Source organism: Bos indicus x Bos taurus, chromosome 7 (genome assembly GCF_003369695.1).
Source record: "Bos indicus x Bos taurus breed Angus x Brahman F1 hybrid chromosome 7, Bos_hybrid_MaternalHap_v2.0, whole genome shotgun sequence".
In the NCBI taxonomy this organism is placed as follows: domain Eukaryota; kingdom Metazoa; phylum Chordata; class Mammalia; order Artiodactyla; family Bovidae; genus Bos; species Bos indicus x Bos taurus.
This window is the reverse complement of record NC_040082.1, coordinates 101,054,605-101,081,407: the sequence shown is the minus strand read 5'-3', so window position 1 is coordinate 101,081,407 and position 26,803 is coordinate 101,054,605. Positions and strand designations below refer to the sequence as shown.

Below are 26,803 nucleotides of genomic sequence, written 5' to 3'. Positions count from 1 at the left end.
AAATTAACACACCCTTTAAGTCTCTTTTTCATACCTGATTTTTTTAGCTTTACAGCACTGTCATTATCTGATAATTTTTATAATTTCTTATTTGTTTCTATTCTTCCTCCATCATTGAACTGTATGAACTATTGTATATTAGCACTGTATACTCTTTATCCAGAAGTTAGTCAGTCTTCAATTTATACTCCCAAATATATGACATAATTTCTCTTCAAAGTTTAGAATAAATGATTTTATGGGGAGAAGACTGAATGTGGGATGAAGTATTCAGAGATTGCACATGGGATCACTTGAGGGAAATTTTTCATATGAAAATTACAGATATTAATATTAAATGTAAAATATGAATTGTAGAATTTCAACTATGTTTACAATACTAATTTCTGAGAAAACTAGTCATGTTATTTTTGTTTCTTGATAGTCACATTCACCACATGGAACCAGGGAATGAGACAAAAATTTTGGAATTTCTTCTTCTGGGATTTTCAGAGGAACCAGAACTGCAGCCCCTCATATTTGGTCTGTTCCTCTTCATGTACCTGATCACTGTGTTTGGAAATCTGCTCATTATCCTGGCTGTCAGCTCAGACTCCTACCTCCACACCCCCATGTACTTCTTCCTCTCCAACCTGTCCTTTGTAGACATCTGTTTCACCTCCACAACCATCCCAAAGATGCTGCAGAACATAAGGACACAGAGCAAAGTTATAACCTATGAAGGCTGTATCACCCAGATGTATTTTTTCGTACTCTTTGCAGTATTGGACATGTTTCTCCTGACCGTGATGGCCTATGACCGATTTGTAGCCATCTGTCACCCCCTGCACTACATGGTCATCATGAACCCCCAGCTCTGTGGTCTGCTGGTTCTGGTGTCCTGGATGATGAGTGCCCTGAATTCCTTGTTACAAAGTGCAATGGTGTTGAGATTGTCCTTCTGTACATACATGGAAATCCCCCACTTTTTCTGTGAAATTAATCAGTTGATTCAACTTGCCTGTTCTGACATGTTTCTTAATGAGATAGTAATGTATTTTGCAGCTGCAATATTGGGTGGTGGTTCCTTCACTGGGATTCTTTATTCATATTCCAAGATAGTTTCTTCAATACAAAGAATCTCATCAGCTCAGGGGGAGTATAAGGCATTTTCCACCTGTGCATCTCACCTCTCAGTTGTCTCTTTATTTTATTGTACATGTTTAGGAGTGTATCTTAGCTCTGCTGCTACCCACAGCTCACATTCAAGTGTAGTCGCCTCAGTGATGTATACTGTGGTCACACCCATGCTGAACCCCTTCATCTATAGTCTGCGGAACAAAGACATAAAGAGGGCTCTGGAAAGAATCATTAGGAAGGCAGTTATAAAATTGTTATCTGTTCTGGGACTGAAGAACTACCCATGATTGCAGGATTTAAATAAATGGAGCCAGAAATTGCTATGTTTTAACCAGATTTTGTAAGGAGAACTTGTCCATTTATTTTTAGGAATTTCCTTTTATTTGAATTCAACTCATCTACACAATTTAAGGAACTCAATTTATTGAGCTTTATTATGAATAAAGTTTTGGAAATTTTGATAGAGGGTGCATGAATCTATAGAATGCTTTGGGTAGCATCAGCATTTCAATAATATTAAGTCTTCCAAGCCATGGACACCTAATATTTTTTCATCTATTTGTCTTATTGAATTTTTCTCATCAATATATTCCAGGTTTTAGTGTAAGGTATTTAGTGTACAGATTTTAGTGTAAGATATTTTAGTCTTACCCCTCATTGATTTCTGTATCTACATGATCTATCTAACCCCTCTGAACAACAATTCTGAAATTTAGAATGAGGGTTCTGATTGTATGGTCTTCATTGGATGGACTTTTTTAAAGAACAAATGGGACAATCAGACTTAGCTTTGGAGAAATCTTTGCCTCAAGACTATAAAAAGGTTCAGCGTTATAACTTTGGAATCCAGAAGAGTTCATGGAGTAGTAATAAGCATTGGATACCCTTGACATCTAACTGGTCTCTTGGGAACAAATCAGCCCAGAAAATTTCCATTCTGTCCAGATAAGTTCCCATGGGGAAAATGTGCTTGGGGTTGGAGTTACAGAGGAAAATGTGCTAATGAGAAAATACAGTGGATATGCAGAGCTGTAAATATCTCCACTGCTGCTAGGTCTAAGCATGTTCCACTTTGAGCTGGAGAAGTCATGGTTTGTGCATTTGGATTCCTGAGTCTGGCTCAGGGACCCATACTTCGCTTCTTACTTCTTTCTTATCTGGGAACAGAGCTTCATTCTCCACCATCAACCACCTGGGGAAGTTTTGGACTTCTACCCAGAGACCTCCATCTCAACCTTTCCATCCAAGTGAGTCTTAGAGCCTAGTAGACACTTCAGGAGAAAGCCACAGAGAATGAAATCCAAGAACATTTACCTGCAGTCACTTAGAAACCCAAATACCTGGCTCAGAGCCAACAGATCTCCTTGTTTACATGCATGGTTGATTAACTGACTTATAATCAATTTATTTAATATATTCAAAGAAAATCACCTATCAGATTTAGCAGTACAAGATTATTAGTTATAATTAAGTGATAAGAATGAAAATATACTTGGATGAAATTCAAGAAGAAGTTGGAAGCACAATGGTCTCAGTAAAATTTGAACATTTCTAGGGAGATTTAGAGTAGGAAAATAAACTATTATATAAAGAGGAATTCGCAGTGAAATAATGATATTGTTTTAATTTAAAAAATTTTTAAGGTGGCATATGAATTTGAGCAAATTCTGGGTGATAGTGAAAGTCAGGGAAGGCTGGTGTGCTGCAGTCCGTGAAGTCACAAAGATTCAAATCAACAGCATAGCTATTACCTGGAAACTACAATTTTTGATAAACATTTCACAAAATTTTCTCTTACATTGAGCATGCACTTGAAAAAAAATTAAATTTAATATGCAAACAGACAGATGGTAAAGAGCTTATCTTTGCAACTGTTTATTACCTGGGATACTGGATATATTTGGGGGTTTATTAGCCACTTGCTTTATCACAAACTGTTTATGCATATTTTTTGCCTTATGCACTGGATTCAGATTGTTTCATTCTTTCCAGGTTTTTTTCTGTATCATTTCTTTTATAGTATATTTCGCCTCCAGCTCTGAAAAAAAAGGCCTGGAATTACACTTCAACATGTGGATGAGGGGGAGAATGAGATGTATTTTAAATACCTTGACAAGCCTTCTATGCTGAAATAGATACCTGCAACTTCTCTCTCCCCACTCTTTCCCTCACATGTAGGTGTCTCAGGTACCATTTCACCCCAAACTGCTCTAAGCTCCAGCCACTTCCCCATTCTCTGTTTATTCTTGGTCTTTTAACTGCATTTCTTTAAACAAAGATTTACAAATTCTTTCAAAAAAACTTTTACTCTTTGTAATTTAAATCATGTATGTAAATGTAATATATCTGTTGTTGGGTTGCATGAGAGCTTATAAGTTTGGGATGTTAAAATCTATCAATTGGTCATATTTTATACTCTCTCCCATTGATTTTTTTTTAATTTTTTTATTTTATTTTTTAACTTTACAGTATTGATTTTTTAAACATCAAAAGTTCTTATGCATCCATCAGTTCAGTTCAGTTTAGTCACTCAGTCATGTCCAACTCTTTGTGATCCCATGGACTGCAGCATGTGAGGCTTCCCTGTCCATCACCAACTCCCAGAGCTTGCTCAAACTCATGTCCATCGAATCAATGATGCTATCTAACCATCTCACCCTCTGTTGTCCCCTTCTCCTCTTGCCTTCAATCTTTCCCAGCATCAGGTTCTTTTCCAATGAGTCAGCTCTTTGCATCAGGTGGCCAAAGTATTGGAGCTTCAGCTTCAGCATCAGTCCTTCCAATGAATATTCAGGACTGATTTCATTTATGATTGACTGGTTTGATTTTCTTGCAGTCCTTCTATGCGTCCATAGAAGTAATAAACCACCTGTTATACGCATTACCATATAATCTCACATGTTTTTCGTTTCTGCCACCTTTTGCCTTTTGTGAGTAGTCTATTTTAAAAAGAGCAATTATTTGCTGCCTTCTTGTGGAATATGTGCTTTTGCATACAATTAAAGATTGCTTATGTTTTTCAAAAGCATATTTTAATCCATTTATGTTTGTGTAGGTTGAAATTAAAATTTTAGATACAACTTCCTGCACTATTTTTTGAATTGCATTTTCTATTCTCTTTTAATTTTTTACCCATATTATTATATTTAAAACTTGTGTTAATGTGACTATTACTACTTTATATTTTTCTTTCAGAAGTTCATTTTATTATATCATTCTATTTTGCTTAATATCTTTGTTTTGAATCCAATATATTTAATCTGGTTTTGTTTCCCTTGGTGTTCTTTTTATTTTGAAAATTTAATTTTCTAAAATATTTATTTCTGTATAAATGCACACCATTATTAAACCATTAGGGTGAACAAAGCAGGTGACATCTCTGCTTTGGATTTCATATTTACATGGAGACAGAAGAGTATAGTAAAAAATGCATGTACGACAAAAATGTCCTTAGGTATAAATCAAATGAGAAAGGAGTAAGTAAGTTTTGTGGCATGGGTAGGATTTTATAGAGTATATTGTGGGGAGCTCTTTGTGTTTGGGACAAGAATCAGAAACAGAAGTGAAATGTGACCAATGGTTTTAGCAAAAAGAGATCTAAACTCAAAGTCCAAGAATGACAATGATACCACATAAGAAAACTGAGAGACGAGATATCCTCATCCACTATCTTATTACCTCATTCTTTGAAATGTGTGAAAATATGTGTAGCCAAATACACAGGAATAAGTACAAAATAAAAATTCAGTCAAGGTTCTAATGTGAATGCCATAATGAGGCGAGTGGAGGAATAAAAGTGCAGTCAGCCTGTGGTCCCTGGAGTCTGACTTCCGCACCCACGGTGCTGCCTGTTCTCTCTGCAACCAAACTCTTCCCTTGAGCTCTATTCATATTGCTTTTCACCCTTTTAAGGACTAGCCTCTCTTGTAAGTATTCTCACATTACCTGCAGTGGATGAGAAGCTTTTCAGAATGTGTCCCGGAGTAAAACACACCTTTTACATGTGATCCAGCTTGTGTGTACAGGAAACCAAGGAATACACCTGTGCATGGGGCTTCCCAGGTGGCACTAGTGGTAAAGAACCTGCCTGCCAGTGCGGGAGACAGAAGAGATACATGTTTGATCCCTGAGTCAGAAAGATCCCCTGGAGGAGGGCATGGCAACTCACTCCAGTATTCTTGCCTGGAGAATTCCATGCACAGAGGAGCCTGGGGGGCTACAGTCCATAGGGTCCCAAAGAGTCAAACACAACTGAAGTGATTTAGCACACATGCACCCATGTGTATGCACATGCACACACAAGAACAGCTGGACAAAAAGAATAAACTCCTTACATGTATTAATACAATGCACTCTATTCTTCTGTGTTTAATTTGTTATATCCTATTTTATTTTTACAAACTATAGTCTGATACTCTAATAAATCTGAATCTAAGAATATGGAAAACATTCCTCCAGCATGCCTCCCATACGTACATTAGCATTTACCTGCTTCTTTTTCTTCCCTAATCATCTGCAGTTTCTGAGAGAACATATTCTTTTTTTATAAATTTATTTATTTTAATTGGAGGTTAATTACTTTACAATATTGTACTGCTTTTGCCATGTATCAAAATGAATCTGCCACAGGTATACACATGTTCCCCATCCTGAACCCCCCTCCCTCTTCCTTCCCCATACCATCCCTCTGGGTCATCCCAGTGCTTTATGCAATATATAATTTATTTATTCAGCTATTTTCCCAACTAAACTAAGTTTGGGGAGTTGACAAGTATTTATGATATTGATACATGCCTCAAGGCACTCACAGTCTAGATGAAAATATTGAATTAATAAAAATCACACAATGATAAGCCTTTTATCTAAATTATCACTAGATAAACTGTCCTTTTTCTGTGGGAATAATTTTAAAGTTCATGTAGGAGATGTCCAAAACTCCATCTCTAAAACAGGAGATGGAGTTTTCAATACGGATATAAGTGAAAAAATTCCATATAGGCCAAGCAGAGAGAACAGGTGCATATATGCTCTGAGACTCAAGCCTGTGGCATCTGGTGAATCTGTGGCTCAAGTTCAATATTTATGAGATGAAGGTGAGTAAGGGCAGCATGAGTGAAAAGCTGGTGGTTCATTCAGGGAGAGTCAAGGCTGGGGTTTGAAGTTATGGAATTTGGGGTCCTTTCCTTATTAGTGAGTAACTGGGGAGAGTTAAGTCAGGGAGTTGGACAGTCAGCTTTGTAATATAGAAAGACTTCTTTAGCTTAATGTGAATATTGGATAGAGGGTCCTGTACCAGCCTGTGATAGATAGGAAAGATGACTGGAAACTGAAATAAGGCTGGAGATTGGGGACTAAGATGTAGGAAAGCAATGGAAACATTTGAGAGGAAAAAGAGAAAAATTAGCTGAATCTCATCACCAGAGGTGATGTAAGTCACTCATTTACTACCAGGAAGGAACTATTCTAGATGTTTTGCATATATGGACTAAGTCTGTCAAATATCTTATTGTGAGTACAGCTATCCCAATAATTTGAGTAATAATATTAACATTTAGAAGGGTCCAGTGGCTCTCCATGTTCAAACAGCAAATATGTGCAGATCCAAAATGTAAATCTAGATTTTCAAACTACAAAAGTTTTACAGCTGATATCATTTAGGAATTCTTTTACCAAATCATTCTTTAAATCCTCCACTTTTGTTGAACTTTATTTCACTTTGTGAATTGTGGGTTTATTTGCTTTGCTCATTTTCCTGATGGGAAATCTGTCAGATATTTGATAACATAAATACATCTCTTCTTTCTTTTTTAGATAAAATGCTTTTTGCTGCTTTGCTATTCTGGGTAACATGGGGATAGAACAGGGGCTGGAATGTCACCAAAACTAAGGAAGCTTTATACTCACCACAAACTCTACAGATTACCTAAGTTTATTAGAACTTTTTCCCCTTGCATGTCCTTTTCTCCCCCTCTCAGTTTTTTTAAAGTGATATTTTATTTTTTTCTTTGAATACTGGACATAAAATGGTCACGTTAAAAAGGAGGCCCACCCATGTTCACAGGTCCATGGGAGACTTAGCAACTGGAATTTAGGTACTGTTGCTGCAGTTTTGCAGGAAAGATAATCATTGACATTGACAAAACATTGACAGTTTGCACTGTGTCATTGTTTTCCTAATTATTGCAGCTGAGAGTAGTAGTAGTAGCATCACTCCAGTAGGTGTGTGTGTGTGTGTGTGTGTGTGTGCGTGAGTGAGTGTCCAAGCGTGCATGTTGTGGAACATGAACAGTTCCCAAGGCAGAAAAGGGATACCTGAGCCCATGTATGCATATGTGTGTACTAAGCTGCTTCAGTCGTGTCCTACTCTTTGCGACCCTATGAGCTGTAGCCTGCCAGGCTCCTCTGTCCATTCTCCAGGTAAGAGTATTGGCGTGGGTTGCCATTCCCTTCTCCAGGGGATCTTCCTGATCCAGGGATTGAACCCGTGCCTCTTATGTCTCCTCCATTGACAGATGGATTCTTTACCACTGGCGCCACTTGGGAAGCCCGAGTCCCTGTATAAGGATCTTTGGTATGAGGTCCTTATAATATAAACCAATATATAAAAATAAATTATAAAAAAAGAAAATACAATGATGAGGAAGGGATTCATTTCTAATCACTGGATCTCTTGGAAACAAAATTAATAAAATGCAGGTAAAAATATGGTGAACTAAGTTCCCTGTGACTTAAAGTCTCAGCTGTAGCAGAAGGACACCTCGTTCCAAATTCTCTGACACTAGCATCACTCTCCATCTTGCACATCCCCCTGGACACAGTGGCTTACTTTTTAACCTTGATTTTCTGAAACAACTGCTTTTCAGGTCCTTTGCCCTGGCTTTTCACTCTGACCAGTACACGCTTCAACCAGATAACCTCATGTCTCCCACCCTCTGTTCCATGAGGTCTCCAATCAAATACTTTCCAGTCTAACTCAATGACTGAGTAAAAAATAATATACCTTTAACTATTCTGTTATACCTGATTTCTTTTTGTTTATTTCATCTGTCACCATCTGAAAATTTCTAGGATTTTTTTCATTATATTTCTTTTCTCCATTATTGAAGAACTGTAGAGACTAGTTGTACTTTTTGCGTAGATATTGGTCAGACCTCAACTGACATTCCTCAAATGTGTCACAGTAACTTCTTATTAAAAGTGTAGAATACCTGACCACCTGGACAAAAGGCTGGATGCACAATAAGAAGGCACAAGAGCATGCCTTGAAGGGGAAAGTTCCATACCAAATTATGGATACTGACTTCTAATGCAAAGTATATATTGTAGAATTCAATTAGGTTTCCAATCGCAATTTTTGAGAAACTTAGTCATGTTAATTTTTTTTTTCCTGGTAGCCATCTCCACCACATGGAACCAGTAAATGATACACAAATTTCAGAATTTCTTCTTCTGGGATTATCAAATGAACCAGAACTGCAGCCTCTCATATATGGGCTTTTCCTTTCCACGTACCTGACCACTGTGTTCGGAAACCTGCTCATCATCCTGGCTGTCAGCTTAGATCCCCATCTCCACACTCCCATGTACTTCTTCCTCTCCAACCTGTCCTTTGTAGACATCTGTTTCATCTCCACCACCATCCCAAAGATGCTGAATAATATACAGACACAGAGCAAAGTTATAACTTATGAAGTCTGCATCACCCAGATATACTTCTTCCTATTCTTTGCTGCACTGGAAAACTTCCTCCTGACTGTGATGGCCTATGACCGCTTCATGGCCATCTGTCAGCCTCTCCACTACATGGTCATCATGAATTCCCGGCTTTGTGGACTGCTGGTGCTGGTGTCCTGGGTGATGAGTGCCCTGAATTCCTTAAGCCAAAGCTTAATGATGTTGTGGCTGTCCTTCTGTACAGACGTGGAAATCCCCCATTTTTTCTGTGAAATTAATCAAGTGGTTCGACTTGCCTGTTCTGACACATTTCTGAATGACATGGTGATGTATTTTGCAGCTGGGATGTTGGGTGGTGCTTCCCTCACTGGTATTCTTTACTCATACTCTAAGATAGTTTCCTCCGTACGAGGAATGTCATCAGCCCATGGGAAGTATAAAGCATTTTCTACCTGTGCATCTCATCTCTCAATTGTTTCCTTATTTTATTGTACTATCTTAGGAGTGTACCTTAGCTCCACAGGTACCTACAGCTCACACTCAAGTGCAATCGCCTCAGTGATGTACACAGTGGTCACACCCATGCTGAATCCCTTCATCTACAGTCTCAGAAATAAAGACATAAAGAGGGCTTTGAAAAGAATCACTGGAATGTCAGTTATATAAAGTCCAATTGTCCTGGAGCTGAAGAAATACTCGTGATTGTAGGGCTCAAAACTTCAGAAGCAGAAAGTGCTATTCTTTTTTTTTTTTTTTTAATCTATTTGAGTGAAGTATAGTTGATTTACAATGTAATATCATTTTTTCTACTGTACAGCAAAATGATTGTTTTACATATATATATATAAATACACACACATATATACATACACACACACATTATTTTTCATATTCTTTTGCATCATGGTTTTGTCATAGGTTATCAAATATATATATATATATATGTATGTACGTATATTCCATGTTTTGGCTATTGTAAATAGTGCTGCAATGACTGTTGGGTTGCATATATCTTTTCAAATTACATTATTCCTTGAATATATGCATAGAAGTAGAATTGCTGGATCATATGTCAATTCTATTTTTACTGTTTTGAGGACCCTCCATACTGTTTTCCATAGTGACTCCAATAATTTACATGCCCATCAACAGTGCAGGAGGGTCCCCTTTTGTCCACACCCTCTCCAGTATTTTTTTCCAGTACTTTTTATTGGTAGACTGTTTAATGATGCCCATTTTGTCAGTGTAAAGTGGTAGCTCACTGTTTTGATTGTTGAAGTAGAACTTTCTCCTTCTATTTATTTACTTGAATGCCCATTTCTTTGAATTCAACTCCTCTACACAATTTGTCATTCACTTTATTAAGCTTCTACTCTGTATGTTATATAGACATTTTCCCCTTTGTTCATATTCACACATGCCCAAAGTTTTTCCCAAGTTTAAATCAGAAATGTTTGAAAATTTCCCATTATCTTACACGGGACAACTTTGATTTCTTAAAAATAATTTCTTCTCAAAGACTTGTTTCGGTGGACTTGTGGACACAGTGCAAGAGGGAAGGTATGGGACGAATCAAGAAAGCAGCATCAACATATACACACTATTGTGTGTAAAATAGATAGTTAATGAGAAGTTGCTATATAACATAGGGAGTCCAGCCTGGCACTCTGTGATGACCTAGAGGAGTAGGATGGGGTGAGGGAAGGAGACTGCAGAGAGATGGGACAAAATAACTGCAGATTTAAAGTACACAATTTGATGAATTATAAGAGTTATAAAAAAAAACTAAGAGAATGTACTGCGTATTTCCATTTGTACATAATTATACAGTGCATATATATTTAAGTGCTTTGCATGTAATTGTGAAAACTTTAAACTCCCTGGGGCTCAATTTCTTTATTTCTCAAGTTAATGTGGAATACTAAATACAACTTCATACGGATGCTGTAAGAAATAAATAAAATGTGTGGAAGTTCATATTTTGTGCAAATAAAATATTTTTGTGTTTATATGAGTGTGTTTCACACAGTTTCCCTTGAAACTGGCATAATCATAAACACATATGTACACATACAAACACAATTAGGATTCAATCTTTTATGGTAATAGGAAACTTGACAGAATGTTGGAAAGGATAGATATGAAAATAATGAATATCTGAATTACCAAGAAGCATAAAGATGTAGAAATATAAGCACAAAAATTTAAAGTCAAATGGGTAACTTCATTTTCACAGTAGATTGCTTATCCTATCTTAAAGTTATGAAGACATCATAGTCAGGCAAATTTAATATTTATGCAATGAAGAATTCACTAATAGCACCAATACATTTAATTTGATTTCAATTTTTTTTCTACTTAATGTGGATTTTCAACATAAAATGCCCTTACCCAAGGTAAGCCAATGAAGAGGCTTAAAGTTAATTCTAGCAAGCAAATTTTATTGAAAAAAATGTCTATATTATGAGAAAGAAGATTGAAGCTGGAGGAATCAAGCTTCCTGACTTCAGGTTATTCTACAAAGCTACAGTCATCAAGACACTGTGGTATTGGCTTAAAAAAGAAATATAGACCAATGTAACAAGATAGAAAGCCCAGAAATAAACCCAGGCATCTATGGGTACCTTATTTTTGACAAAGGAGGCAAGAATACACAATGGGGCAAAGACAGCCTCTTCAATAAATCGTGCTGGAAAAACTGGACAGCTACATGTAAAAGAATGAAATTAGAACAACTCCTAACACCATACACAAAAATAAACTCAAAATGGATTACATACCTAAATTTAAGACAAGAAACTATAAAACCCTTAGAGGAAAACATAGGCATAACACTCAATGACATAAATCAAAGCAAGATCTTCTATGACCCCCCTCTTAGAATAACAGAAATAAAAACAAAAGTAAACAAGTGGAATTAAACTTAAAAGCTTTTGCACAGCAAAGGAAACTATAAGCAAAGTGAAAAGGAAACCCTCAGAATGGGAGAAAATAACAGCAAATGAAACAACTTACGAAAGATTAATTTCAAAAGTATACAAGCAGCTCATACAACTCAATATCAGAAAAACAAACAACCCAATCAAAAAGTGGGACAAATACATAAACAAACATTTCTCCAAAGAAGACATTCAGATGGCTAACAAACATATGAAAAGATGCTCAACATCACTCATTATTTAAAAAATGCAAATCAAAACTACAATGAGATATCACCTCACACTGGTCAGAATGGCCCTCATCAAAAAGTCTACAAACAATAAATACTGGAGAGGGTGTAGAGAAAAGGGAACGCTCTTGCACTGTTGGTGGGAATGTAAATTGATACAGTCACTATGGAAGATGGTATGGAGATTCCTTAAAAATCCAGGAATAAAACTACCATATGACCCAGCAATTCCACTCCTTGACATATACCCTGAGGAAACCAAAATTGAAAGAGACACATGTTTCCCATTGCTCACTGCAGCACTATTTACAATAGCCAGAACATGGAAGCAATCTAGATGTCCATCGACAGATGAATGGATAAAGAAGTTCTGGTATATATACACAATAGAATACTACTCAGCCATAAAAAGGAACATATTTGAGTCAGTTCTAATGAGTTGGATGAACCTAGAACCTATTATGCAGAGTGAAGTGAGTCAGAAAGAGAAAGATAAATACTATATTCTAACACATATATACAGAATCTAGGAAAATGGCACTGAAGAATTTATTTACAAGGCAGCAGTGGAGAAACAGACATAGAAAATAGACTTATGGAAATGGGGCAAGGGGAGCAGAGGGTGAGATGTATAGAAAAAGTAACATGGAAACTTACATTACAATATTAAAAAAGTCTATATTATGTTCCTACTGCTATTATAAAATACTCCAACTTTAGTTGCTTAAAGTAAACAAATACATAATCTTACAATTCTAGATATCAGAAGCTTGAAATGAGTCTTATTGGGCTAATATTAAATGTTTGGGGAGATGGTTCAAGATGGTAGCATAGGTAGATTCTAAACTCACCACAACCCACGAACACACCAAATCAACAGCTGTATGTGGATCAATTTCTTCTGAAAAAGACCCAAAACCTAGGTGAATATTTCCTCCATAGCAAAGACTTATAAGATCACATAAAAATGGCAGGAGAAGCAGAGATGCGGTCTCTTCAAATACCCAACTTCTGGTGTTGGTAATCCACCAGTGGGCAGGATCTCGCATTTTCACTAAGGAAAATGGGTTTGTACCTTCCATCATGTACACGAGCCCTTGGGATCTACACCAGAGAGATAAGTTGCCAAAGTGCAAGGATCTAAACACCAATGGGGCTGCTGTGCAGGTGACCCTAAAGTCGGTAGGGAAGGGAAAGTCTCCTTTGAAAGAGCTTCTGCACGTTCACTGATCCCAGGATCCAGCACAAAAGCAGCAGTTTGAAAAGCACCTGCTGCATGCATGATAAGTGGCTTCAGTCGCGTCCAACTCTTTGCTACCCTATGGACTGTAGCCCGCCAGACTCCTTTGTCCTTGGAATTCTCCAGGCAACGATACTGGAATGGGTTGCCATGCCCTCCTCCAAGGGATCTTCCTGAACTGGGGATTGAATCTCTTATGCCTCCTGCACTGGCGGGTGGATTCTTTACTAGCACCACCTGAAAAGCACCCAGAAGGTGTATAAAGGAGATTCATTAGTTAATTAAAGCATCTGCTGGAGGTGCAGGGGCTTGAAATGTTCTCCGGGAACAAAGGCACTGGCACACATCATGTGTGCGCTCTCAATCCACCATGCTAGCTCATCACTGGCAGGTGCCGCTATTGCACTCCCTCTACCTTACTAGCTAGTGTCCATGGAATGCCCTATCTTCATGTTTTTCCTTCACCTTGTGAAGCCAGCAGGTTTTCCTGGAATTTGCACTTTCTTTGCCACACTAAAACCAGAGAGCTTGTCCCAACACTCTCCCATACCCATTCTATGGTCAGCAGGTTTGCCCCACCCATGTGTCTCCCACAGCCACACTGCCTTTGGAGGGCTCATTCGCCCATGGATACCCACATACCTGCTGCAACCAGTGGGCTAAACCTGGCTTCAGGCACTCCTGCAGCCCTGCTAAAGCCAGAAGTCTTGCCCTGCACCATGATCTTCCTAGGCCCTGATATAGGTAAGGCTTCCCTTGGTCCAAGCTCCTTTGAGAGCCTCACTGAAACCAGAGAGTTTGCCCCACTCACGTGGTCATCCATGACCCTGCCTCAGTTGAACTTGCCGTATACTCCTGCCCCTCCACCTACAGCTGGTGAGTTTCTGCCAGACCTAGTCACCCCTACAGTCCAACTGCACACTGCTGGCACACACACTATACACAGGAGATGCCATTTGAACACCTGACATTATCCACAGGTGGCCTGTGTTTAGGGGTCCTAAATCCTCACTCAATCGTGTCCTACTCTTTGCCACCCCATGGACCGTAGCCTGCCAAGCTGCTCTGTCCATGGGATTCTCCAGGCAAGAATACTGGAGTGGGTAGCCATTCCCGTCTCCAGGGGATCCTCCTGACCCAGGGATCAAATCCAGGTCTCCTGCATCGGCAGAAAGATTCTTTACCTTCTGAGCCACCAGAGAAGCTCAATCACAACTAACTTTTATCTTAAATTAACTGTTGAGCATCCCTGGTAAATCTGAAATATGAATCTTCCCTTGTGACAAAAATATCATATTTAAAGTTAACTGGGATTGAGATGTGGAAATATTTTGGAGGTCCTTATTCTGCCTACTACAAAATCTTTTTCAAAGGCATATCATTTTGTGTCATTCAAGAACCTGTGGCGGATTCATTTTGATATTTGGCAAAACTAATACAATTATGTAAAGTTTAAAAATAAAATAAAATTAAAAAAAAGAACCCTTATATAAAAGAAACCAACAGAATTTACCACAGCCTCTGGAATGAGTGAATAAGTTATTCCTTCAAAATTACATGCGAAGTCAGTTTTTGGTGCAGAAGAACTAAAACTGTCTACAACTGACTGTATCACAGGCTTACAGTCTTTCTACTCAAAGGGTGATCCACAGACCAGGACCACCAGCATCAAACTCATCCAGGAGCTTGCTAGATATTCAGAGTCTCTGGGCACACCAGGACCTGCTGAGTCAGATTCTGCATTTATAGTAGGATTGTTGTTGACTCCCAGATAAATTGAAGTTAAAGAAGAGCTTTCTGGAGTAAATGTTTCAACCTTTTACTGTTGATATTTGGGGCAGGATGATGCTATTCTAGGGGTTCTTTCCCATGGATTTTAGATATTTAGCAGCATCATTTCAGACATCATCGTATATCCTAGGGGGACAGTCCTTTCTGGTTAAGAACCACTAGCCTAGAGTTTGAAAGATAGAAGCATCCTGACATGTTTATAGTCAAGGCATATCACATACTCAGATATTAACTTTGGCCAGATCACTAAACCCCTCCAAGCCTCCTTTCTGCAGTTGATAATGGAATTCTTAATGTACTTCCTCATAGATAAAACATTTATAAATATTAAACATATATAAAACATTTATAAATATTAAATTAAAAAATCTGTAAAGCTAAGGCTTTAGTAAAAAAAGAAAAAAAGATCTAAATATATTTCAGATCACTAGCAAGTATTTTATGAAACTGAAAATGTTAGTCACTCAGTCATGTTCAACTTTATGTGACTCCATGGACTGTAGCCCACGAAGCTCTCCTCCCCATGGAATTTTTCAGGCAAGAATATTGGACTGGGTTGTCATTCCCTTCTCCAGGGGATCTTCCCAACCCAGAGATCGAACCAGGGCCTCCCATATTGCAGGTGGATTTTTTACCGTCTGAGCCACCAAATATTTTATAGTGTAGAACTAAATGATAGCTCAAAACTAGAGATGTAAGTATGAAATTCCTAACTGATACAGCAAAAGTGTTACAAAGACAATATATGCAGAGCCCATGTTTTATTATCAAAATAATTCAGTATCTCCCCTCTACACACACACACACACACACACACACAACCCTTGCTGAAAGCGTGGAAATTTTCTGGAGATTCAGGAGGTAAGTCCCTACCACAAGACAATGCTTTAAAGATACAAGAGACGTAATCCAGATGGGTTCTTCAGTCTTACACGTGGAGAAAACTTGAGACAAGGAACTGGGAGATTTAGAAATCTCAAAAGGCGGCAATTTCATGGAGAAGGAGTGAAAAAAGGAAAACAAAATTGGATTCTCATGACTTCTACCATGGTCTCTTGTGAATAGAGGATCATTAAGAAAAATTTCCTTCCTTCCAGAACAGTTTTCCACAAGGGAAATCTGTGTTTAAAGGTTGAAATAACTAGAGAGAAATGAGCAGATATAGGGCATAATAAATATCTCCACTCTATGGACTCTTGGTGTTTATAGTTTTGGACCGGAAGGGACCTTTCTTTTCCTTTGTTTATTTGGAGTCCTAATTCTGGCTGTGGGGCTGTAGCTTCACTCCTTCCTACTGTCTTGTCTGGGGAGAGAGCCTTGGTCTCCATCATCTACCCTCCAGGGAAAAATTCAGACTCCCTGTTGGAGAATGACCTCTCAGAGTTAACATCCAGGTGAGTCCAACAGCCCAGGATACAGTGCATGAGAAGGTCAGAGACAAAGGAAGCCAATCCAACTCAGCCCAGAGAAAAGCAAAAAGCTGTGTCTCTTTGCTTGATTAATTAACTGATGTATCTAGTTTGGTTGTTACATAATATTTCACAATGTGACTGTGATACTTATACTTCTGATGTCTTTCATATTCTTTACAATTAAATTGCTACTATGTCAATGCTAGAAAAAATATGTTGAGATTGTTAAATTTGAATCATGGTTCCTATAAAAGACAATCCCTCCACCCCACTCAGGGGACACACTGAGCAATGTCCAGGGACATTTTTGTCATGCTGGAGAGGGGTGGGTGGACACCATGGATACTGTAAACATCCTTAAATGCACAGGACAGAGCACATAAGAGAGAATGATCTGGCCTAGAAAATTCACAGTGCTGAGACTGAGAATCCCTGGGATAAGAATATCTGTATTTGTAATATTTATTGCTGTCTTCAGGTTGTTTTTCAATCTTGTAATCCTTTGTGTTTCTGCCAGCAAAACTAGAGTACTGCTTTTGCTACCAGTTGAAAAGTTCCAACCTGAATCACCATGACAGTTCTTTTTACCAGGCTGATGATTGTAAGACATTTCTTGTTTTCTTAGACTACTGCACAGTTTCAGCAAAATTTACATATATTGAATATCATTATTGTTTGCTTATTATTACTATGTGCCCATATATTACTTGCCCATTTTTCTATTACTTTCAGCATTCCAAATGATCTCAACTGATAATTCTTGCTCAGTGGAATTTTGGAGGGAATATACCTCATCATTTTTTTTTTTTTTTTGATGATGCCTGAGATAGGAGACCAATTTCATATTCTTCCAGATAGACAGACATTTACTCCAGGTTTTATTTAACAACCCAACTTTTTTCTACTAAATTGAAATATAATCTGGCCATATGGTAAATGTCCATATACAATGAGGTCTAAAAAAGTAAAATTAAATACTGTTCCTTCAGCTTTTCAAGAAGTATATTGTCAGAATTTTCATTCTTAGATCTTTGCCATTTTACTCTTTAATGAGAGAATCATGTTGATGTGATTAAAATTTTACTCCTCAAGGTATTATTTCAGAAATAAGTCATAATTTTTTGGTGTGGTTTTATTTATTTTTTTCATTTTTTAAATTTTAATTGGAGGCTAATTACTCTACAATATTGTATTATGTCATTAAATATAATTATTTTAATCCGCTAGATGATTTTATTTTCCTTATTTTTTTATTTTATTTATGAATTTTCTTTTCTATACTTTTTCTATACAAATGCACACATTTTGAATCAGCGAAAATGAAGAAAGTATGGGGTCTCTTTTCTGGATTGTAAACCATAATGGAAAGGCCTAATTCAATAAAATAAATGTATGAATCATAAATAAATCATTTAAATATATGAATTTTCACAGCCTGAAGGACTTCATGGAATATAACTTGGTAGGACTTTATGGAATATGACCTGGGAGGACTTTGCATGCTAAACAAGGAGGGTGGTGGGAATTGCCTTTTATAGGAACCATAGTTTAAATTTAACAATCTCAACATATTTTTTTCTATCATTGACCTAGTAGCAATTTAATGATAAAGAATATGAAAGACAGTCAAAATTGTAAGTAGCACAGTCACATTGTAAAATATTATGTAACAACCAAAATAGATACATTAATTAATTACTCAAGCAAAGAAACATATGTCTAGAGAATATCCATTGGATGTGCCAAAAAAGAGATCAAAAACCAAAGCTCAATAATAGCAGAAAATAATATCACAAAGAAAAATGAGATAAGGACCAGCACACCCACTATTGCACTATATTAAACATTTGTGGTCAAACGAGCATGGATATGTACAGGAATAACAGATCAGGAGGACAAAGTAGATATCACTGTGAGGCAAGTGGAATGATAAAGGTTCAGTCAGTGTGTGGTTCCTAGAGTCTGAGGTCACTTCAGAATCCACAAGGCTGCTTATTCTTTCTGAAACCTTACTCTTCTATTGGGCCCCTCATTCATGTTGTTTACCTTACATTACCAGGATTTCCCTTTTTAAACTAGTCTTGCCTTTACTGAGGTAGATTCTTGAGATTTAGACTATATATAAAATCTATGCCTTTATTTTATGGTCCAGCATGCTTGCACATAGAAACAAAGAAATACAAGCATATGCACACGCTTGCATGACTGAACAAAGAGAACTATGCATCAACTTTGCATGTTACCCTTACTATGTATTTGTGATGGTCTCTGAGTTTTTCTTTTGTAACTTATTGGTACTACTCTATTTAATTCTTAATATCATAGTCTGAAACCCTAATAGGTCTCAATCTCAGAATATGGACATTTCTCTGACATATCCTCCTTGCTTGCATGAGTACAATTGACCCTCTATATCTGCAGCTTCCACATCTGTTGGTTTGCCCATTTGCAAATCAAAGCTATCCAGAAAATTTCATCAAGTTCCCGAAAGGAAAATTTGAATATGCTATGCACCAGCAACTATTTACAGGACATTTCTCTGTTATTAGGTATTATAAGCAATCTAGAGATGATTTAAAATATAATACACTCACCCGTGGTGGATTCATGTTGATGTGTGGCAGAACCAATACAATATTGTAAAGTAAAAAAAAATTTAAAAATACCATTCTCCCAAATCATGCCACCCTCTCCCTCTTCCACAGAGTCCAAAAGACTGTTCCATACATCTGTGTCTCTTTTGCTGTCTCGCATACAGGGCTATCGTGATGTATGGCAAAACCAATACAATATTGTAAAGTAATTAACCTCCAATTAAAATAAATAAATTTATATTTTTTAAAAAATTTAAAAATAAATTTAAAAAAATAAAATAAAATACAGTACACCGAGGACATATGTAGGCTATGTGCAAGACTATACTACACCATTTTATATGAGACTTGCTCATCCTCAGATTTTGGTATATGCAGGAAGCCAATGCTCCATGGATACAGAGGGACACACTTCTGTGCTTTCTTTCATCATTGTCAAATTTTCTGAAAATAATTTCTCTCACTCTTTCTTGCAATATATGTATTTATTCAGTTACCTTTCCAATCTGATATGGGAGAATGGTGAGTAAGTATAGCATTCCTATGTGCCTTTGGGCACTCACAGTCTGGTGATGGATAAAAAACATGGACATATATAAAATTTTCAAAATGATAACCCTTCTATCAAAATTAAGTGCACAAAGTGTCTTTTTTCTGTGAAAATATTAAGAGGAAAATAAAGCTTCATAAAATAGATAAGTCTTGGCAGTCATAAAGTGTAGATGAAGATTTGGATATGAAAAGGAGGTGAAAATTTCTAAATAGACCTGTGGTGAGACTCCAAGAAGAGAGAAACAGGTGTGTAAAGCACTGAGCATCAAACCTCCAGGGTCAGGTGAAGCAGTCAGTCAGGTTCAGTGTCCGCGAGATCCATGTGGATGAGGGCAGGACAGTGTGAAGGTGAAGCTGGCCGACAGGTCTCAGAGACTCAGGCTTCATGTTTGAGGCTAAGGGATTTTGTTTTCATTCTCCATTGAAATGTCACAAAGGGGAGAGGAAGTTTGAGGATCAACTTTGCAATATAGAAAATTTATCTGGATCAAAGTGAATATAGGGCTAGAGGGGTGCCAGTCAGTGACAGATGGAAGAGACAACAATGAATAGAAAAAAAAAAAAAAAAAACCTGTGAAATTGAGGACCAATAAGTGAAGAAACAGACATTAGAGGAGTAGAAAAAATCTGCCTCATTTTAGCCTAAGTGTTAACCATTCCTTTACCAACAGGAAATATTAATCTGTCAACTACCTTAGGATGATTGATACTGTTCCCCCCACTATTTGAATGATGATATTAACATTTTGAAAGGTTAGGTTGGCTCTCCAGCTTTAAAAAACTAAGGTGTGGTAGATTTGAAATTCAAGTCCAGATTTCCTAATTCAAAAGTTTTGCATTTTATATCATTAAGAAAAGTCTGCTCTTATGATCCTTTGTATTTCAGCAGTATCAGTTGTAATTTCTCCTTTTTCATTTTTAATATTATTTTTGAGTCCTTTTGCTTTTTTCTTGAGGAGTCCAGTAAAAGGTTTATCAATTTTATTTATCATCTCAAACTTTTCATTTTATTGATTTTTGCTATTGCTTGCATCAATTCTATTTTGTATTTTCTGCTCTGATCTTTATGGTTTCATTCCTTCTACTTAAGGATTTTGTTTGTTCTTCATTCTCTAGTTGCTTTAGGTGTAAGTTTAGATTGTTTATTTAAAACTTTTCTTGTTTCTTGAGGTGTGATTGAATTACTATAAACTTCCTTCTTAGAACTGCTTTTGGTGCATCTTATAGGTTTTGGGTCTTTGTGTTTTTGCTGTCATTTGAATCTATGTATTTTTTTAAATTTCCTCTTTGATTTCTTTAGTGATCTCTAGGTTATTCAGTAGCATGTTGTTTAGGTGCCGTGCATTTTTCTTACAGTTCTTTTTCCTCTGATTGATATCTGATCTCATAGAGTTGTGGTCAGAAAAAGTGTTTGATATAATTTTAATTTTCTTAAATTTTCCGAGGCTTGATAGATGTCATCTATCTTGGAGAATATTTCATGTGCACTTGAGAAGAAAGTGTATTCTGCTGCTTTGGAGTGGAAATCTCTAAATTTCTAATTTGTTCCCTATAACTGCTCACAGTAGTCTTTCATGATCCTTTGTATTTCTCTGGTATCAGTTGTAACAACACTGCTTTCATTTCTGATTTGTATTTATAAGTGTGCTGGCCATTCTGCTGCTGGCATACACTTCCACACACAACCTTGCGCATCTGTCCTATTCTTACTTGAAGTCACTGTTCAAATGTCAACTTGTTTGCCAGTCTTGCCACAACACTCATGAAAAATAGAATGCACTATTCCCTCTCACGTTCATATTTGTTTTCCATTTTGTCATATCTTTAGTCCGCATTTGAAGTTGTATAGAATTTTATTATTTCCTTATATACTTTTTCTCTATCAATGAATTGCAAGGATTTGTGTGCTTCAGCATCCATTATTCATAGTCTAGTTAGTGCCTAAAATGTGGCCAGACTTCGCTGTACATTCCTTACATTTATGAAGAATTTCTCATTAAAAGTTTAAAATTCTTGTCCCGTTAGAGAAAAAGCTGATTGGGACAGAAATTCCATATCATAAGTGACACAGAATATCCCAAACCAGGACTGTGTAACAACCTGGAGTTGTGGGATGGGGAGGGAAGTGGGAGAGAGGTTCAAGAGGGAGAGAACGTAGGTATACCATGGTGATGTTTGGCAGAAATCAACACAATATTGTAAAGCAATTATCATTCAATCAAAAATAAATAAATTTAATTATAAAAAAAGAAAGCCAGATCCATACAATGAATATAAAAATTAATGTATTGGCTGAAAAGTATATACAGTAGCATTTAGAATATGTGACTAATGTAAGTTCATGTGAATATTAATCATATTATTTGCTTCTCTCTTCAGAGTCACAGCCAGCATATGGAAGCAAGAAATAAAACAAGAATTTCAGAATTTTTGCTTCTGGGATTTTCAGAGGAACCAGAAATACAGCCCCTCATATTTGGACTTTTTCTCTCCATGTACCTGATCACTGTGTTTGGAAACCTGCTCATCATCCTGGCTGTCAGCTCAGACTCCCACTTCCACACCCCCATGTACTTCTTCCTCTCCAACTTGTCCTTTGTAGACATATGCTTCACCTCCACCACCATCCCAAAGATGCTGTGGAACATCCAGGCACAGAACAAAGCCATAACCTATGAAGGCTGCATTATCCAGATGTATTTTTTCATACTTTTTGTATGTTTGGATGACTTCCTCCTGACTGTGATGGCCTATGACCGCTTTGTGGCCATCTGCCATCCCCTGCACTACACGGTCATGATGAACTCCCAGCTCTGTGGACTGCTCATGCTGGTGTCCTGGGTGATGAGTGCTCTGAATTCCTTGATACAAAGTTTGATGGTATTGCAGCTGTCCTTCTGTACAGACTTGGAAATTCCCCACTTTTTCTGTGAAATTAATCAGATGGTCCGACTTGCCTGTTCTGACACATTTTTTAATGACATGTTGTTTTATTTTGCAGCTGGGATGTTTGGTTTTTTAACCCTCACTGGGATTCTTTATTCATATTCTAAGATAGTTTCCTCCATAAGAGGAATCTCATCAGCTCAAGGGAAGTATAAAGCATTTTCCACCTGTGCATCTCATCTTTCAATGGTCTGCTTATTTTATTGTACAAGCCTAGGAGTGTACCTTAGCTCTGCTGCTACCCAAAGCTCACACTCAAGTGCAACAGCCTCAGTGATGTACACTGTGATCACACCCATGCTGAACCCCTTCATCTATAGTCTGAGGAACAAAGATATAAAGAGAGCTCTGGAAAGAATCCTTGAAATGGCAGCTACAAAAGGTCCAACTGTTTGGAGGCTGAAGTAGTATGTGATTTCAGAACTGAAATAAAGGGAGCCAGAAATTGTTATTTTTTATCAGATTGTAGAAGGAGAACTTCCTCTTTTTCTCTGTTTCCTGGAATTTCCATTTGTATGAATTCAACTCCTCTACACAATTTATGTAACTCACTTTATTGAGCTTTATTGTGAATAATACCTTTAATTTTGATAGGGATTGCAATGGATCTGTAGAATGCTTCGGGTAGTATGAATATTTTAATAATATTAAGTCTTCTAAATCATGGACACTTGATAATCTTTTCATTTATTTGTCTTCTTCAATTTCTCTTATCAGTGTCTAACAGTTTTTAGTGTATATGTCTTTCAACTCCTTGATAAAATGTATTCCTAAATATTTATTTCTTTTGAATGTTATTAGATAAGTCCTGGGAGCTTATCTAGTAGCTGTGTCATACTGCAGCTAGCAGTATGCTTATTTGACATGATTGCCTTTGAAATAAATGACTCAAAAATCAAAAACTTAATTTTAAGCACTTTTATTACAATCAAAAAAGGTTAATGGTAATGCACTTATATTGCAAATATGCTACTGTCACTTATAAATGCTTTCTTGGTTTTATGTTATATCTAAAATGTTGTTGCTGTTGTTCAATTGCTAAGTCGTGTCCAACTCTGCGACCCCATGGACTGCAGCATGCCAGGCTTACCTGTCCTTCACTATCTTCTGGAGTTTGCTCAAACTCATGTCCATTGAGTCAGCGATACTATCTAACCATTTCATTCTCTGTCACCCCCTTCTCCTCTGGCCAGTATCAGGGTCTTTTCCAATGAGTCAGCTCTTCATGTCAGGTGGCCAAAATATTGGAACATTAACTTCAGCACAAGTCCTTCCAAAGAATATTCAGGGTTGATTTCCTTTACGGTTGACTGGTTTGATCTTCTTGCTGTCCAAGGAACTCTCAAGAGTCTTCTCCAGCACCATAGTTCAAAAGCATCAATCCTTTGGCATCCAGCCTTCTTTATGGTCCAACTCTCACATCTATACATGACTACTGGATAAACTATAGCTTTGACTATACCAACATAGTCACTGTAAAAATTATCAAATATGTATCTCCCAGTTGTGACTACATGGAAAGATAAGTGGGATTAAATTGACCTAATAATGAAACGTTGCTGCTACCAGACATGAACAATGCCAGGATCCATGGCCTCCAGAGGAGTTGAATTCAATCTGGGACCAGAGACAAGGCTTAATTACTCAGAGTTGGTTTTTTTTTTTTTTTTTTCTGTAATAAAGTTTTATTAAAGTATAAAAGAGATAGAGAAAGTTTCTGACATAGACATCAGAAGGGGACAGAAAGTGCCCCGTTGCTAGTTTTTAGCAAGGAGTTGTATACCTATAAGCAAGCTACTAGAGAAAGGAAAGCCTCGAAACAGAGAGAGTTGCACCAGGCCCCTCATTTACAACATGCACTTTGAGATAGTATTCGCACAAGGTGAGTCATCCTGGGCTCACCCAGAATTTTTATTTTATTTTATTCATATCAATGAAACAATTCACATGAATCTTGAAGAAAGGCAGATTTCCAAACAAATACTTAGTGCATTAACGTAGCTTAAGAAATACATTTCCATGAGAAAAACACATTGGTCAGCTCAAGGTTTGAGATAAAGTTAAGTTCTGTTGCAACCAGGTGTCTCCATGGCAACACAGGATTAGAAGAGAAAAGAAAAAAAAAGATCTTCCACTTGCAGTTTATTTCCTCTTGCAGCTTGGGGATCTAGGACCTCCCTACTGAGACTACTCTCAATAAAAGCTTAGGGTCAGAGAAAACCATAAAAATGAGGAACTAAAATGTCAAACCAAGTATTTTGTTAATATGCATAATATTTCTTTATCATGCTCTACATTTATTTATTAAAGCATGAAACATTGATGACCACAGGTTAGGAGACACATTCATTGAGATGAAGGATTGGTTATCTTCCTTTTTCTGCTTGAACTGTTAATGCTACCTACAAATATAATATCTCCTATTGTTTTACAAAAACCCCCCATTTCCTGAGATTTGTCATAAATACAAAAGGGATGATGGATGAACAATATCAGTTCATCCATTTCCCATATTCTTCATGGTTAGGAGTCTCTTCATGCTTCATGATCAGAGGATGATCTGCAAGACAGCTTGATATCTTGCCCAGTCATGTGATTCAGGGCCACCAGTGTTTCTGCACAAACATGCATATCTGTCCACCTCTCCTTGTGACCTAGAAGGTAATCTCAAGGTAGTCACTTATTACTACAGTTGTCTGAAATAAATTGAATAACAGAATGACCATGGATGTTCTCTTCAAATGTCAGAACATATGCCAAAAATTAAAAGCTTCAAGTTATAATTGCCCTCAGCTCTGTTTATTTGAATTATTTTATCAGTTAATAATCCTGCATAACAAGCTATTTTATGTCAAGTTGAGATACCTTATTACCTTTTTTTTAGATGAACTTATTTGCTATGGAGTTGTACTGACTTATTTGTGCTCCTTATAAAGGTGTAGTCTGTTGTCAGTCTCTACATTAAGTTTCTAAGCCTCATCCATGATGTTAGTAAGTCTGTGGTGCTTTTCTGTCTTCGATCAATGTATGATGAGCTTTCTGTATTTCTTTATCTAGGATAAACTTCTATTTGCAAAAAAAAAAAAATGAGTTTATCATGTGAATTACTTAAATTTAATAACTGTTTCTACATCCCTAAATGAGGCTTGGCTTTCTTCCCATTTAGAAGACATTTCTTCCTCCCTGTTAAGGGAGAAACTACTGCCTATGTTCTAGACCAGCCCCTAGCCACGGACCACCATTTAATTAAATTATCAGAGTATAATTACACACAATAAAATGTATATATACTAACACATATATATGGAATTTAGAAAGATGGTAACAATAACCCTGTGTACGAGACAGCAAAAGAGACACTGATGTATAGAACAGTCTTATGGACTCTGTGGGAGAGGGAGAGGGTGGGAAGATTTGGGAGAATGGCATTGAAACATGTAAAATATCATGTATGAAACGAGTCGCCAGTCCAGGTTCAATGCATGATACTGGATGCTTGGGGCTAGTGTACTGGGACGACCCAGAGGGATGGTATGGGGAGGGAGGAGGGAGGAGGGTTCAGGATGGGGAACACATGTATACCTGTGGCAAATCCATTTTGATATTTGGCAAAACTAATACAATTTTGTAAAGTTTAAAAAGAAAAAAAAAAGAATTAAAAAAAAAAGAATAAAAAAAAAAAGTGACTTTTCAGCCCAGTAAAAAAATAAAGTGTACAATTTGGTGAATTAAAGGACTTACACAAAAAAATAAGAGAACACATTGCATATTTCCATTTATGTGTAATTCAACAGTGCACATAGCTTTAAATGCTTTGTTATATAATTGTGAAAATTTTAAGCTTACTGAGGCTCAATTCCTTATTTATAAATTCAATTTGGAATATTAAATATAAGTTCATATGGATACCCTGAGAAATAAATGAAACATGTGGAAATTCATTTTTATGCAAAGAAAATGTTTCAAAGGTAATGTGACAGTGTGTGTGTTTGCATACATCTTTCTTTAAAATAAGCACAATCATACAAATACATATAAACACAAAAACACAATTATGATTCCATCTTTTATGTTGAAAAGAAGCTTGAGAGAAAGTTGGAGAGAACAGAAATGAAAGTAATGAATATTTAAATTAACATGATATTAAAAATATTGATGTATAGGCCAAAAATTTAAAGTAAAATGGGTGACTCCATTTTCTTTTTTTTTTTAATTTTATTTTATTTTTAAACTTTACATAATTGTATTAGTTTTGCCAAATATCAAAAAATGGATTACTTTTCCTTTCTTAAGTTCAATGTCATTA

At 36.8% G+C, this 26,803-nt stretch overlaps 2 protein-coding genes across 2 annotated transcripts; both read left to right on the top strand.

The window, feature by feature from the left end:
• The first annotated feature begins 437 nt into the window (after window positions 1–437).
• LOC113896430 (olfactory receptor 7A17-like) lies at window positions 438–9,459 on the top strand. The gene is made up of 2 exons (XM_027548619.1): window positions 438–934; window positions 8,514–9,459. Exons 1-2 carry the CDS (start codon window positions 438–440, stop codon window positions 9,457–9,459), a joined length of 1,443 nt encoding a protein of 480 aa, XP_027404420.1.
• Window positions 9,460–21,945: 12,486 nt separating this feature from the next.
• Window positions 21,946–22,905, top strand: LOC113896429 (olfactory receptor-like protein OLF4). The gene has a single exon (XM_027548618.1). The coding sequence runs from the start codon at window positions 21,946–21,948 to the stop codon at window positions 22,903–22,905; it is 960 nt and encodes a 319-aa protein (XP_027404419.1).
• The last annotated feature ends 3,898 nt before the right edge of the window (window positions 22,906–26,803 follow it).